The 15,331-nt window shown below is 45.5% G+C and overlaps 1 protein-coding gene across 3 annotated transcripts in view; it reads left to right on the plus strand.

Annotated features, from left to right (window-relative positions):
- The window catches only part of LOC138724967 (antigen WC1.1-like), a 36,194-nt gene that overhangs the window by 12,844 nt on the left and 8,019 nt on the right, over positions 1-15,331 (plus strand). For all 3 annotated transcript variants that reach the window (XM_069865418.1, XM_069865413.1, XM_069865420.1), the window contains 10 exons: positions 374-688; positions 4,262-4,573; positions 4,987-5,304; positions 6,048-6,362; positions 10,680-10,994; positions 11,681-11,743; positions 11,830-12,144; positions 12,340-12,375; positions 12,686-12,829; positions 13,129-13,224. In XM_069865418.1, the coding sequence (XP_069721519.1) occupies positions 374-688; positions 4,262-4,573; positions 4,987-5,304; positions 6,048-6,362; positions 10,680-10,994; positions 11,681-11,743; positions 11,830-12,144; positions 12,340-12,375; positions 12,686-12,829; positions 13,129-13,224 (2,229 nt within the window). The remainder of the gene's footprint in view (positions 1-373; positions 689-4,261; positions 4,574-4,986; positions 5,305-6,047; positions 6,363-10,679; positions 10,995-11,680; positions 11,744-11,829; positions 12,145-12,339; positions 12,376-12,685; positions 12,830-13,128; positions 13,225-15,331) is intronic.

Genomic DNA, 15,331 nt, shown 5'->3' on the forward strand with positions numbered 1-15,331 from the left:
ATTGCTACTGGTAGCTCCTACCCAGAGTTTCTCACATGATCCAAATACAAGGGAATTGGAACAAAAAGGACCTGCTTTTTCAAGAAAAGATCTTGCATGGTAGCAGTAGTATTGTGCAGGGAGGAGAGAGCAGAGCAGAGGAGAGATTAAACTTAAAGAGTCAAAAGACTTTTAGTCACATAGTGCAGGCTACAACATGGACAATAAGGACTTTTTTTTCAGAGCTGGCTTATGAGCATCTTGATCTAACATGCTTCCTAGTAACCTGAGACATAGTGAGTGCTAGTTTCTTAGAGCTGTATCTCTTTTATAATTTTCAGTGCTACAGGACAATAATAAATGTAACTGCTAAGTTCCTTTATTTTTCCTGCAGGCTATGGTGGGTACAGGCTGGCAAATGGCAGTACCACATGTTCAGGGAGAGTAGAGCTTCTTCATGGAGGCACATGGGGAACTCTGTGTGACTACATGTGGGATTTACCCACTGCCAATTCCCTCTGCCAGCAGCTGGACTGTGGAGTTGCCCTACTGATACCAGATGGACAGTTCTTCGGGAAAGGAAACGGATCTGTCTGGAACGGCACATTCAACTGCAAGAAGAATGGCTCACACCTGAGAAACTGCCCTGTGACTGTGCTAGGTCATGATGAATGCCCTGCTGGAAAAGATGCTCATGTGGTATGTTCAGGTGAGCAGTGAAAAAGTCTAAGAGGAGAACTGAAAAACTGAAAAATATGGACCCAAAATCCAGAGGGTGTCTGAGAAGCCAAGCTCTGTCTTTTGTCTGCTGCTACAGACATTTATAGGAGTTAAGGCTGCAACATGCACCACAAGGCTGCTCTCTGTGAAATTCTCTTGGTGTCAGGGAACAGGGAATACAGGGCTGCTTCACGAGACAGGGTGAACTGGGGGCAGAGGTTGAGGACAACACAGGCAGTATCCTTAGCACACCACGCCACAATCCAAAGCAACTGTACAGAGGACAATTCAAAAAGGCGAAATTACAGCCTGCTCCTGACACCAGTAGTCTTAGGGCCCATCACAACCTTCACAATTGAAAAGGGAGGGTGAAAATGGTTCTTTTGATATCTGCACAGCAAGATGGAGACTGACAAATCTCCCAGGATAAATTAAAATGCAGTGTTAATTTTGGTCACAGCCAAAATCACAAAACGGATATTTGGGTGCACTCTGAGTGGCAGGTTCTCAAAGTTGCCAAAACAGATCCCAATCTGTTCAGATCTCAGTGTGATACACTGAACACAGACAAGGTCCCTAACCACCACAGTGCAAAGGAAAAAGCAGGGACAGTAAATTACATCAGAGAAAGAGAGAGAGAAAGAAGCAGCAGTGGAAAAGGGAAAGTTATCACCACTCCAGTGGGGCACAGTAGTTCCTCAGGAAAACATGGTCCATCCAGTTGCAACTCCTCCAGCAGCAGTTCTTCAGGACAGTAAAGCAGCAGCACTTCTTCAGTCTGATTTTGTGCCTTCTTGGCAGGCACTGTTTATAAGGCAAGTCCATGCCCTATCAGCGTGTGAGGGGTGGTCTTGCTGTGAAAGTTCTTGAATTGGGGCATGCACAGAAGCTCCTTTGGGAAGGTACTTGAATTGAGGGTAGGGGCTCCAGGGTCACTGGCAGTTCAACAGACCCTTGCCAGAATAAACTCTCCGTGAAACCTTTGGGTGTGCAGTCAAGGGCGTGGTGGAAGGACAGGAGCAGTGCCTGCTGCTGCACCTCCTCCCGGTCTCTGCGGCAGCTGACCCAGGACAGTGAGTCCATCTGCAGGGAAGAGTGGGGCAGACAGTGTCTCCTCCTACACCTTCCCCTCTCATTGATACAGAAAAGCTCCTCAGGCATGTGCAACCCTGCACTCAGATGATGTTTGAGATACAGATGCAAGTAAAGAAGTCAGTCTTTCAACAAAGTAATCAATCAGTTGTAGGATCCAGCTAGAGAGGTTCAAGTGAGGCCTTAGACCATTAGCCCGATGGTGCAGAGTTGGGGGCCTTAGGTGAGGCTTGTCAGAACAATTAAGGTCTATTGGTTCACAGAGACCCCTGAAGCGTAGTGCCCTCAGTTTAAAAATTGCAAAGGGGATCAGATCCTGAGTTCTAGTCATTCTTCTCAGTAAAAGGAAAAGGAGCCAGTGGGAAAAAAAAACCAGCTTGGTTGAGCAGGGAGATCTTCAGGGACATCAAAAAGAAGATGAATGTCTATGAACTATGGAAGAAGGGACAGGTGTCTTAGGTGGACTATAGGGAGGAAATGAAATTATACAGAGGAAAATCAGGAGGGCTAATGAGCAACTAGAGCTCAGATTGGCCAAGTCAGTGAAAGATAACAAAAAAAATATTTCTATAAATATATTAACAATAAAAGGAGGACCAGGTAGAATATTCAGTCCCTATTGGATGCAAATGGAACAACTGTGACAAAGGATAAGGACAAGGCTGAGGTACTTAATGCCTTCTTTGCCTCAGTCTTTAATAGTAAGGAAAGTTGTTCCCTCTGTGTACACACCCAGGAGTTAGAGGAGCAGAACAAAGCTCCCATGATCCAAGAGGAGGTGGTTAGAGACTTTCTCATCCAGCTAGACACTCACAAGTCTATGGGGCTGGATGGGATCTGTCCAAGAGTATTGAGGGAGCTGGCGGATGTGATGGCCAAACCCCTTTCCATTATCTTCCAACCGTCCTGGAAGACTGGGGAAGTTCCACTGGACTGGAGGCTGGCTGATGTTGTGCCCATCTATGAGAAGGGTTGCAGGGAGGATCCAGGAAACTACAGGCCTGTCAGTCTGACCTCAGAGCTGGGGAAAGTCATGGAACAGGTCATCTTGAGTGCTATCATGAAGCACATGCAAGAAAACCAGGTGATCAGGCCCAGTCAACACGGGTTCATGAAAGGCAGGTCTTGCCAAACTAACCTGATCCCTTTCTACGACAAAGTGACCCACCTACTAGACAAAGGAAAGGCTGTGGATGTGGTCTTCCTGGACTTCAGTAAAGCCTTTGACACAGTTTCTCACAGCATTCTGCTTGAGAAACTGTCAGCCTCTGGACTGGACAGGCGCACACTCTCCTGGGTGGAGAACTGGTTGGATGGCCGGGCCCAGAGAGTGGTGGTAAATGGTGTTAAATCCAGCTGGAGGCCAGTGACAAGTGGGGTTCCCCAGGGCTCAGTGCTGGGTCCAGCCCTGTTCCACGTCTTTATCAATGACCTGGATGAAGGCATCGAGTGCACCCTTAGCAAGTTTGCAGATGACACTAAGCTGGGTGGAAGTGTCGATCTGCGGGAGGGTAGGGAGGCTCTGCAAAGGGATCTGAACAGGCTGGACCGCTGGGCTGAGTCCAATGGCATGAGGTTTAACAAGGCCAAATGCCGGGTCCTGCACTTGGGGCACAACAACCCTGTGCAGTGCTACAGACTAGGAGAAGTCTGGCTGGAGTCCTGCCAGGAAGAGAAGGACCTGGGAGTGTTGGTTGACATCCGACTGAACATGAGCCAGCAGTGTGCTCAGGTGGCCAAGAAGGCCAATGGCATCTTGGCTTGTATCAGAAACAGTGTGACCAGCAGGTCCAGGAAGGTACTTGGCACTGGCGAGACCGCTCCTTGAATCCTGTGTTCAGTTCTGGGCCTCTCACCACAAGAAGGATGTTGAGGCTCTTGAGTGTGTCGAGAGAAGAGCGACGAAGCTGGTGAAGGGGCTAAGGGAGCTGGGGTTGCTTAGCCCAGAGAAGAGGAGGCTGAGGGGAGACCTCATTGCTCTCTACAACTACCTGAAAGGAGGTTGTAGAGAGAAGGGAGCTGGCCTCTTCTCCCAAGTGACAGGGGACAGGACAAGAGGGAATGGCCTCAAGCTCCACCAGGAGAGGTTCAGGCTGGACATAAAAAAAAAAAAATTCACAAAAAGGATTATTGGACATTGGAACAGGCTGCCCAGGGAGGTGGTTGAGTCAACATCCCTGGAGGTATTTAAAAGACAGGTGGATGAGGTGCCGAGAGGCACGGTTTAGTGGTTGATATGAATGGTTGGGCTCAATGATCCTGTGGGTCTTTTCCAACCTCGTGTTTCTGTGATTCTGTGAAAACAGGGTGGCCTGAAGTCTAATTGTGTGTACAGAAGTTCCAGTGGCCCAGTGAAGTCATTTTTACTGTTGAATGCTAAGAAAAACTCATTCTTTTTTCCCATTTTCAGGTCATGTCCATAAGCAGTTACAGACCTGACTTCTCAGTTCTCACTTCCTCTTACATACAGGGTGCCCAGGGGGCAGGCTGGTGAGTGGCACTACATGCTCTGGCATAGTGGAGATCCGCCATGGAGACACATGGGGAAGACTTTGCCGCATCCACTGGAATTTGAAAGCTGCCAGTGTTCTCTGTAATCAGCTAAACTGTGGCTATGCTAAGTCAATCCAGACAGGAGACCGTTTTGTGAACGGAAGTGGGCATATGTGGAGAGATGCTTTTCACTGTGCAGGGACAGAGTCCTGCCTGTGGGATTGTGATCAAGTGACTTTGGGCAATCCAGCCTGTTCAGCCAGAGAAGCAGCAACTGTTATTTGCTCAGGTAAGTCAAGAGTGGCCTTTTATGGGTAGTGCATCCTCAGACCAAAGCAGCGTTGGTGACCTCACTCTGCCAAGCAAGTCTGGTACGTCAGCCTGCCCTTCTCCTTCTTTTCCTTTCCCCCAGCCCTCCAACCTTGGTTTCAGCATAGAAGCTTCCTTTAGTAGAAGGGTTCACATTGTTTAGATGTGCCTGACTCTTCACAGGATCTAGTGTTTGAGCTAGGGAAGCCTTTCTCATTTCCCATCACAGACTCTCGTGTGCACAAAAGCAAACAAAGCCTTGACAGAGGCTGTTGCCTTAACTAGTGGTGAGAATTATTTTTTTACCAACATAGAAATTTGTCTTCCATCTCTCTTGCATGTTATTTTTACTATGTAGAATAGTTATATTTTTTCCAACTCTTTTGAGCCCAGGTGTTGCTGAACCACTCAGACTGTCAGGTGGTGAGAGTCGCTGTGATGGGCGAGTTGAGATCTCACTCAATGGTATGTGGAGTAGAGTTCTGGATGATGACTGGGACATTAAGGATGCTCATGTGGTATGCAGACAGCTCCAATGTGGAATTGCCGAGAAAGCATATTACCTTCCAAGGTCTAAGCGAGGCCTTGGTCTTGTTGGCTTAAGAAGTGTCCAATGTGCTGGAAATGAGGCTCAACTGTTGCTCTGTAAGACCTCTCATTCTCATACAGAGCCAAAAGGAGTTGCTGAAGATGTTGGTGTGATTTGCTCAGGTAAGTTTCTGTGCAAAAAGTATTGAATGCTTCCTAGGACTGCCTCTAGCCCACCTTGTGCTGGGGTCTCACCAGATGTTAAATAGACACGGGTCTGGGCTTGTGAGACCTACCTTGTATGCCTTGAGGGACAAATGACAGCTAAGGAAGCAAGTGTAATTTACATAATGCTTCCTTCATCTGAATTTCTTAAAGAAGTTATCTTGTAGAATAAAAAAGAAATAATAGAATACAGACACCATAAGGCCACTTATTTAGCCATGACTGCCACGTATTCTGACTGACACTTGGAAATTAAATAGGTTTTATTTTGTGACATTTCTATTTTTATAGATACTTTAAGTTTTTCTGAAGTAAATTAGAAATGCTTCTTCTCTTCTATTTTATAACCCACCTGTAAGAGAAAGTGTCACTGTCTCTCTCTGTGTCTAAATGAGTTTAGACAGAAAACTGCTTCTTTGGCTTCCTAAGGTAAGGTGATCTCTGCATATGCTTAGTATGACTACGCACTCCTTGTTTACAACATCTCACAGGAATTATTCAAACCTTTACCTGATGTAGGAGTAGACCTTTCCCTTTATGCAGCTTTAACATTGCAGGAGTTCCACTCAAACAAACATAGCAGAAGAACTGGAATATAAGAAAAGCATGATGCCTTAAAAGTGCTTTAAACTTAAAGCCATTATGCTGACCTGTGCATTGTCGCTTTATTGCATGTTGACAGCTGGGTTTTCTTCCTGCAGGTAGCAGACAAATCAGGCTGGTGAATGGAACAAAGCGCTGTGCTGGGAGAGTAGAGCTTTATCATCATGGTGTCTGGGGCACCATCTGTGATGATAACTGGGATCTATCGGATGCTAATGTTGTTTGCAAACAGCTGGGATGTGGGCATGCCATCGAAGCATTTGCCTCTGCTCATTATGGTGAAGGCTCAGGACAGATCTGGCTGGATGATGTGAATTGCACTGGGGCTGAATCTGATCTCTGGGCATGTTCTTCTAGGGCATGGGGCCAGCACAACTGCCAACACAAAGAGGATGCTGGAGTCCTGTGCTCAGGTATGTTCATAATATCCTTTTCTGAGCCTGTGGGTTAAAAGGAGAGGGTTACATGAAGAGGAAACAGAAAACAGTGGAGACTTACTTGGACAGCCTCTTGGTTACTTGATTACAAGTGCAGTTGGTCAGCATATCCCCTTGGTCCCACCAAGATGCAAAGTTTGCACAGAAGTCCTTATTTTGTGTGTGGTGGGGTGGGATATTTGGGGGTAAATTGGAGAGTTTCTGTAAAGATTTCCACAGCAAGGACTCTGGGTGCTCCGTGTGTGTTAGGAGGTCATTGACAGCCATGTGCCCATTACAGTCAGTTACAGCTGGCTCTGAAACCAATGAAAGGAACCCACAATGCACCAAAGCATCAGCCAGTCAGAGTAGCATATGGTGGCTCTCCTTATGTTTATTAAAGACAGAGTGGTAGCTGCAAGAAAGAGGACACAGGAAGGACAAATGGAAAAAGACGCTTCTAGGGACATGGCTGGAGATGTGGTTTCCATGCCAGAGGAGGTATGTCTCTCAGGAGGCTGTGGGTTGTGGATAAGCCCAGATACACTCCTGAAGGGACTGCAGGAAGACCCACACCGGAGCAGGTACAACCCTTGAAGGGACTGCAACCTGTGAAGCGTCTGTGCTGGAGCAGTGAAAAATAAATAAGCAGCAAGGAGCAGCAGGAAATAAACGAGCCACCCTCACTGAAGGAATGGGGAGGGAAAACAAAGGAATTTAGGACTAATGGAGCAGATCAAAGGTTTTTCCCTAAGTGCTGAATTGTCAATGTTTTCGGTTTTTTTCCTCACCACTCAAAGAAAGAACAAAGTTTATGTTAAGTGCAAAAAATAAAATTAAGTTACATTTCCCAAGAGGAAACTGTTTTGCCCATGACAGCAACCAGGAAATGTAGGAGACACTTCGGCAACACTAGTACTTGCATGCCTGGGACTGGAATAATTGTAGTGACTTTGACACTTCAAAGAAGCCTTGATTCTAACTCTGGAAATTTGTCTTGGTGTAGTGTAGATGGTACCCATTGTCGGAGCAGGTGGGTTGGGGGAAGGGTACAAGCTATGTGTAAACAAGTAGAAATGGAGAGTGTGACAGGCTGCACTGGTGGGCAAAGTGACTGGGAAGAACTCTAGTGGCCTGGAGCCTGGATATTTTTGTGTCCAAGAATATCAGCCAAGGAGAATCAAAGAGGTTACACTGCCTGTGAAAACCCAAGCAACTGGTGTGTTGCTTTGCTGTGGAGTACACCAGACCCTACAGTGTGCTCACAGCAGCAGGGCTTCAAGAGGCACTGGGACACCTTAGCAGGACTAGGGAATCCGATTGATGGTCTCTGTTAGAGTAATTGCCTGGTAAATTGTTGTTAACTAGTGCTCAGCAAAAAAAAGGAAGATGTGGATCAGAAGTTAGCAGCTAGTAGCACTGAAATGGTCAAACTGCAAGCTTCAGGATGCCTGTGTGAGCATGCGCAGCCTAGATTAACTGACCTAGAAGGGGACCTTGACATCTTGAGGAGGAAAACAGGCACTCGTGATGAATTAAAAATGAGTCCTTTCAGGCAGCCCTAGTTACTGTAATAAAGGAGCCTTTCAGAAAGGGTATGCTGTTCCCCAGACTGTGACCACTCAGTGGGTCTTTAGTCTGAGTGTAAATGAGTGGAGACCTGTGGAGATTCTTAAGAGTCACTGCTCTAGGGAGAGGTTTCTTCACTGGCTATGGCATTGCTAGGACACCAGTGTAGAAGAGAGAGAAATGAAAGGTTGAGACAGAAGTATCAACTTGGGAATCTTGGGGCTGTCAAATCCTTAACATATGAGGTCCAACACAAAAAAAAAAAATAAAAGAGAAAATAAGAGAATCATCTGAAATCAGCTATGATCACCTTCGAAATGGTTCCCTCCTGAGGTGAGACACAGCTGCGTACGATGCTGCTGAAGTTCAATGCCATTCCACAGAGCATTTTCTGAAAGGATTGCTGTTGTTTTTACTTTCACATCTTCTACCAACAATAATATGGGTTCCTCTGATCTTTGGGAAGAGGGATCCAGGTCTGGCAATTAGGGTGGGTGCTCATGCACAATAATGTTGTTATTAGCTAAAAACTGCTCCACAGCCAAAGCACTGGGGTGGCAAACACTTATATTTTCTGACCGAGGGTAAGAAAACACCTGTATTTTAACATCTGTCCACTTATACTAAGTGAAGTGATTGAGCTGAACCTTGTCTTACCATGACAGGTTAGAATATGTTCTATAACCATCTCTTTGTCTTTCCCCTCCCAGTCTTGGTTCCCAAACTATAGGGTTAGTCTCTGTTTCTTGTGCCAGACCTTGTATGGTGGATTAAGAACTGAAAATAAACAACAGATTTTGTTTACTGATGAATCTGTAAAAGCACAGGAGGAAATAGGAGGTGGAAATCCTTGGAACCCTTCTACAGGAGAAGCTGCCATCAGGAAGGAGACTTGAAGAAGCTTGAAAGGCCTTGAAACTAGCTTTGGAACATACTCAAGCATCAACAGACCCACATATAGAGGCTCCTGGATAGTGAATAATGTGGTAAGGAAATGGCTTGAAGAATGAAATTGTGATAACTGGCAGCAGCAAGAAAAAACATTTTAAGCAGAAGTATGGAAAGTAGTACAGCAGCTGCTTGAAGAAAGATTTGCTTAGTATGTCATGCTAATAATGCACACATCCCAAATTCAAATGCAACTTAAGAAGACAAACACAGCAACCAAGATGACAAGCTGACTTAACCTGTCAGTAGATATTTGGGACAGGAGCGTAAAAGAAAAGAGTTTTTAGATAGATGAGCTTAGGAAACTGCTGAGCATGCTGCTACCGATTGAGGACAAAGAAGACTGCTTAGGCTTCTCTTGAGAAGACAAAATGCAAGCAATTAGGCAGTGTGATGTCTGTGGAATAACACAACATACAGCACAAATGATGAAACAGTATGCACAGTGAGAGAAACGAATGTTTGGAGATGCCTGGAAAGTGGAGTATATAGACCAACTCCTTCCTCCTCAGCAACATTAACAGATATTACAGTGGTAGAGCATCAAAGGGTGGCTAGAAGCTTTCCCACTCAGACAGTAAGCAGGTAGTACCCTAGAAGGAATAAACAAGCATATCTGCTGGCACTGTGGAATGCCACTTAGGCAGGAATCAGACAACATAAGTCATTACAAAAATGCAACCATTTAACAATGAGCAGACTGGGTGCAGCACCAGGCAGCTGGAAAAGCACACCTATGCAATCGTTTACTTAAAGAAAACCTGAGCTCATTTGGGTGATAAAGTGGAGCATACTCAGGAGCATCAACAGGCCTGTGTATACAGAATCCTGGACAGTGGATAATGTGATAAGGAAACAGTTTGAAGAATGGAATTGTGATAACGGCAGCAGTGAGGAAATACCTCTGAAATTACTGTAAAGAAGTGGTTTCCTCCAGCCAGCCCTGAGGGTGCTTGGACTGGGAAGCCTGCATCTGTTGAAAGCCCTACGAAAGTGACCTTTCCTGTTTGAAGAGCAGAGTCTACTTACTGGCTGGCCATTGGAAAAAGAACAACAAAATGTGTGCTTTTACATAAAGTAAATAGAAGAGAGTAATCTTGCTTCATAAACAATGTTCTTTTTCATGTGTTTTTCAGGAACACAATCTGAATCTTGTAATAGATGCATGTTGAAATAGGTATGATGTTAGCTCCTATAATGTGGTTCCCAGAATGACAGGTAGTTTTTTATTGACTATATGTGCACATTGTTACAATATCAATACCTATTGTCTAGGGCTAAGGGTAGACTTCATAATGTACGTATTTTATGACTATGGTAAAGGTAGAGTTGAGTTTATAATGGATGTAAGTTCAAACACTTCTTAGACAGATATTTCACAGAGGGGTGAAATGTATTGGCTACAACTGGCAGGGTTTCGCTCACTGCAGGGGTGCCCTGCATGGGAACCATTCCAGCTGGCTCTGAAATTACTGTAAACAAGACAATGCACACCAAAACTTCAACAAATCAGAAGAGCATGTGGCACCTACACTTCAACATACTGAAGAAATATGCCTGAAACTGTATGGGGTAGACATCACTTCTGCTTGTTGATGTGAATTCTGGTTAACCAGAGAGGCCCGCTGTATGATTTTTAGTTTTAAGTGTTTGTTACTTTTAGAGAGGTTTCCTCTGGCACTTTCTCATTCAGAGTGATGAACAGGATTTTTAACAGATTCTGGATTTCACTCATCACAGTCAAGTTCCTAGTAGAATCAGGCTACTCTAATTCCATTTTTATGTCTTCTTTTCTAGAGTTCCTGTCTCTGAGGCTGGTGGATGGCAATGACTGTGCTGGACGGCTAGAAGTTTTCTACAATGGGACATGGGGGAGCATTTGCTCCAATCGTATGTCTCAAGTTACTGCAATAACTGTATGCAAACACCTGAACTGCGGAGATGGTGGGGAAATTGCAACAGACCTCAAATATGGCAGAGGTTCTGGACCCACATGGCTGGACCACATTGAGTGTACTGAGCAACATAGCTCTCTCTGGCAATGTCAGTCAGACACTTGGGACCCTCAGTCATGTGATAACCAAGCAGAAGAGACCCATATTTCTTGCACTGGTAACTAGCAATGTATCTGTATGGGACTGCCCAGACATACACATAAACCTATGCAGGCATATATGGACATTATAGTAATTACCTCATATTGTTTTCTGACCTATATTATTTCTAGTTTCACGCAAATGGCACAAATGTTTTCCTTTACCTATACCCCTGGTGTAAATGAGTGGCTTAAAATTACGTGTTATCAAGTGCAGTCCCAGGGAAGTCCATGATAGGATGGTGTCATTGCATATTTTTAAAGTAAATCTCTATCATATACAGTCAGTCTGAGAGATCTGAATTAGGATTAAGTCTAGAGGCATGTATGTGTTTCTACATGTATGGAAGCATATGTGCACATACACACATGCACGCACATAGCCATGTCCAAGTGATTAATTCTGTTCCAAAGGTCCATTTCTAATATGACAGTATTTCATACTTGTGCATTCCTACTACAATTCAGATCTCCTGAAAGGGAGTGCAGTTGCCTCATGCAAGAAGACAGCAAGCACAATAATCAGGAAGATTAATTCACAGCAATAGCCAAACAATGACCCACCAAGTACTAAACAGGCCATATATATATATACATATAATAGGAAAAAAATAACTTGGTGATTACTTTCCAGGCATTTTATACTCCCTCACTCTTTTCAGAAAATAATCAGATTATTTACTTCAGTCCTTAAATTCTACAGGAAGAAAGGAGGCAACAACTCCAGCCATATTTGTTGAATGTCCAAACTCTACAAGTTGTTCAGGTACCTCTACCTCTTTGTTTCTCCTTATTGGTCCCTACAGACTTTCCTGCTGCTTTAGCAATACAGTATATTTCTGTGTTTTACAGACAGGGAGAAGTTACGAGTCATAGGAGGAGGCCATGGATGTTCAGGCAGAGTGGAGATTTGGCACCAAGGTTCTTGGGGAACAGTCTGTGATGATTCCTGGGACATGGCAGATGCTAATGTTGTGTGCAGGCAGCTGGGTTGTGGACCTGCTGTGTCTGCTCTGAGTGAAGCTGCCTTTGGGGAAGGGACTGGTCCCATCTGGTTGGAGAAGGTGCACTGCAAAGGAACAGAGCTGTCTTTTTGGGACTGTCCTGCCAAGCCCTTGTTTGGTAAAGCCTGTGATCATAAGGAAGACGCTGCTGTGGATTGCTCTGGTTAGTGATTGGTCCTTTGGTTCATTACACAGATGGGGGAAGGAGGCGGATGGAGGAACATTATGTTAGCCACACAACTCAGTGACTAGATCCATCACAGTTTTGACTACAGGAACCTCACAAATTATGTGAAGATGTTCTCCCTGTTTTCCACACCTGCTTCTCCCTTAATCTGGATTTGCCTTCCCTTTACAGGTATGACAGAAACAACAGCGTCACCCACTAGAGCAGGTAAAATATTCCTTCTTCCCCCTTTCTTTCTCCCATCAAATGTGGACCTTATACTGCATAGTAGGTAAGTCAGCAGTATATTCCAGCTAATCAGAAGGCACCTTCTGCAGCCTTTTACAATGGAGAACCAAGTGGCAACATACCTAGCTGCTGAAGTCAAGCCACTTGAGCAGGACCCACAACTGGGCACCAGGAGGAATTTTCCCTTGACATGACCTGCTTCAACCTGCTCAGCATGGGCACAGGAGGCTACAGAGGGGCAGCCTTTTAGGTCACTTGATTATCTTTCTGTTGCTTCATTTCCATATAGATCTTCCCCGTCGCCCTGCAGACACTACAGACACTACAAGAATGTCAATGCCTATCATCATCTGCATTATCCTGGGGGCCCTTCTCTGCCTAGTCCTTGCCATTCTCGCTGGACAGATCCGAAGTGCCCGGGCACAGCAAAGAGGTGGGTCCCTCAGTACTGATATGAAATGTCTCCTTGATGTGGCCGGTAAATGCTTAGTTAGTTAAGGAGGCTGGGGGAATGGGTGACTGAAATGAATGGCATCTGCTACCACAACAAGATTTTCACTTACCAACTGGCAGCAAAAGAACCCAGGAGTGCTTATCCTCAATCAGCACCTCTTGGTGACTTTCTGGGTACCAACCAGGACACACAGACTCCTTTAGGTCACTTCTTCTTTTCATGACCCAGCCTGGGTATGAGCAGAGACTGTGTGACTGATCATTGCCTTTTATTTCCAGGCTTAAGACTACCCTATGACCCCTTCTCTGAGGCTGTCTATGAAGAGATCGACTACAACCTAATAGGGGAAAAGCAGCACAAGGCTGGCCTCACAGGTCTGTATGTCTTTGTCTTGTCAAGGGAAAGTGCCTCCTGATGTCCCAGATCCCAATCTGATACTTTACAAGTCCCAAAACTACTGGAAAACTGAAAATTCCTAGATTTAAGGAGAGGGGTTGTCAGCTCACTGCACTCTGCCAATTCCTCTCCTAGGGACAAGTCATTTTGTGCTGTCCCAACTGCAGCTGGAGAATAGATCAGTACGTGCATGACAATGCAAGCGAGAACCTGGACAGAATCAAGGAAGAATATAAAGCCTTGGGGGTGCAAGTCAAAAATATTGGTGGCCAAGTTATCTTTTCCTCCATCTTGCCAGTTAGAGGGAAGAGGGCAGCCAGAAGTAGACATATAATGCACATCAACTCCTGGCTACATGGCTGGTGTTATCATGAGGGTTTTAGCTGTTATAACAGGACATTGTTTGATACCTATAACCTGATGGGGAGGAATGGAATCCACCTGTCCAGAAGAGGCAAGGGAACCTTTGGCAGCAGGTTGGCCAACTTGCTGAGGCAGGATTTAAACTGAAGGACTCGGGGAGTGGGGTCCAAATTGGCCATGTGCATGCGATAATGTTGAACTGGGGAATAAACCAGGCCAATCAGAGCAGCAGCAAATGTTCCTTATCTGCCTCCCATGACCAAGAGCCAGAAGGCCAGCTATCGCAAGGATATGTATGGCTATGGTGGATCCACTCGCACCGCTTCAGGAAAAACCTGCATGCACAATTACCTCTCTGAAATCCCTGTACAGCAACGCATGCAGCATCATGCAACGATCAGGCAACTATCAGGAACAGCTAGAGATCTGTGTGTGGTCATAGGGCTGTGATCTCGCTGCAACTACAGAGACCAGGTGGATAGCTCACATGACTGGAATGTTGTTATGGATGGCTATGAGCTTCTTAGAAAAGACAGGCCAGGGAAGCGAAGTAGTGGAGTTGCTGTTTACATGAGGGAGTAATTGTCATGCATTGAGCTGTCCCTAGAGGTGGATGAAGAACGAGTCAAGAGCTTATGGGTAAGAATTAAGGGGCAGGCTAATACAGGTGACACTACTGTGGGTGTTTACTACAGGCCATCTGATCAGGACGAGAAAGCTGATAAGGTCTTCTACAGACAGCTGGAAGTAGCCTCATGATCACAGGCCCTGGTTCTCATGGGTGACTTCAACCACCCTGGTATTTGCCGGAAAGACAACACAGCTAGGGATGCACAGTCCAAGAGATCCCTGCACAGCGTGGATGATTCCTTTTTGACACAGATGGTGGAGGAGCCAACGAGAAGTGTGCTGCTGGACCCTGTGCAAACAAACAAAGGACTGGTTTGGCATGTGAAATTTGGAGGCAGCCTTGGCTGCTGTCACCACAAGATGGTGGATGTCAGGATCCTGCAGGGAAGAAGCAGAGCAATAAGCAGGATTACAAGCCTGGACATCAGAAGAGCTATCGTTAGTCTCTTCACAGACCTACATGGAAGAATCCCATGGGTTAGAGCTCTAGGAGGTAGAGGGGTCCAAGAGAGATGGTTAATACTCAAGCACATCTTCTAAGCTCAAGATTGATGTACCCCTAGGAATAAGAAATCAAGGAAAGGATGCAGGAAGCCTGCATGGATGAGCAAGGAGCAAGGGTTAGATGAGTGGGCAGTGAGATGACTTGAGAACTGGCTGGATGGCAGAGCTCAGAGGGTTGTGATGAGCGTTGCAGAGTCTACTTGGAAGCCTGTAGCTAGTGGTGTTTCCTGCTACCAGGGGTCAGTACTGGACCCAGTTTTGTTCAACATATTCATCAATTACCTGGATGAGGGGACAAGAGTGTAGTGTACCCCCACCAGGTTTGCTGATGACACAAACTGGCAGGAGTGGCTGGTACACCAGAAGGGTGTGCTGCCATTCAGTGAGACCTGGACAGGCTGAAAAGTTGGGAAGGTGAAGAGAGGATGTTATCTATGCTTATAAATATCTGAAGAGCAGATGTCAAGAGGATGGGCCCACTCTTTTCCATGGTGCCCAGTGACAGGATAAGGTACAACAGGCACAAACTGGAACACAGGAAGTTCCACTTGAACATAAGGAAAAATTTCTTTGCCCTGAGGGTGATGG

This window comes from Phaenicophaeus curvirostris, chromosome 1 (genome assembly GCF_032191515.1).
Source record: "Phaenicophaeus curvirostris isolate KB17595 chromosome 1, BPBGC_Pcur_1.0, whole genome shotgun sequence".
Classification (NCBI taxonomy): domain Eukaryota; kingdom Metazoa; phylum Chordata; class Aves; order Cuculiformes; family Cuculidae; genus Phaenicophaeus; species Phaenicophaeus curvirostris.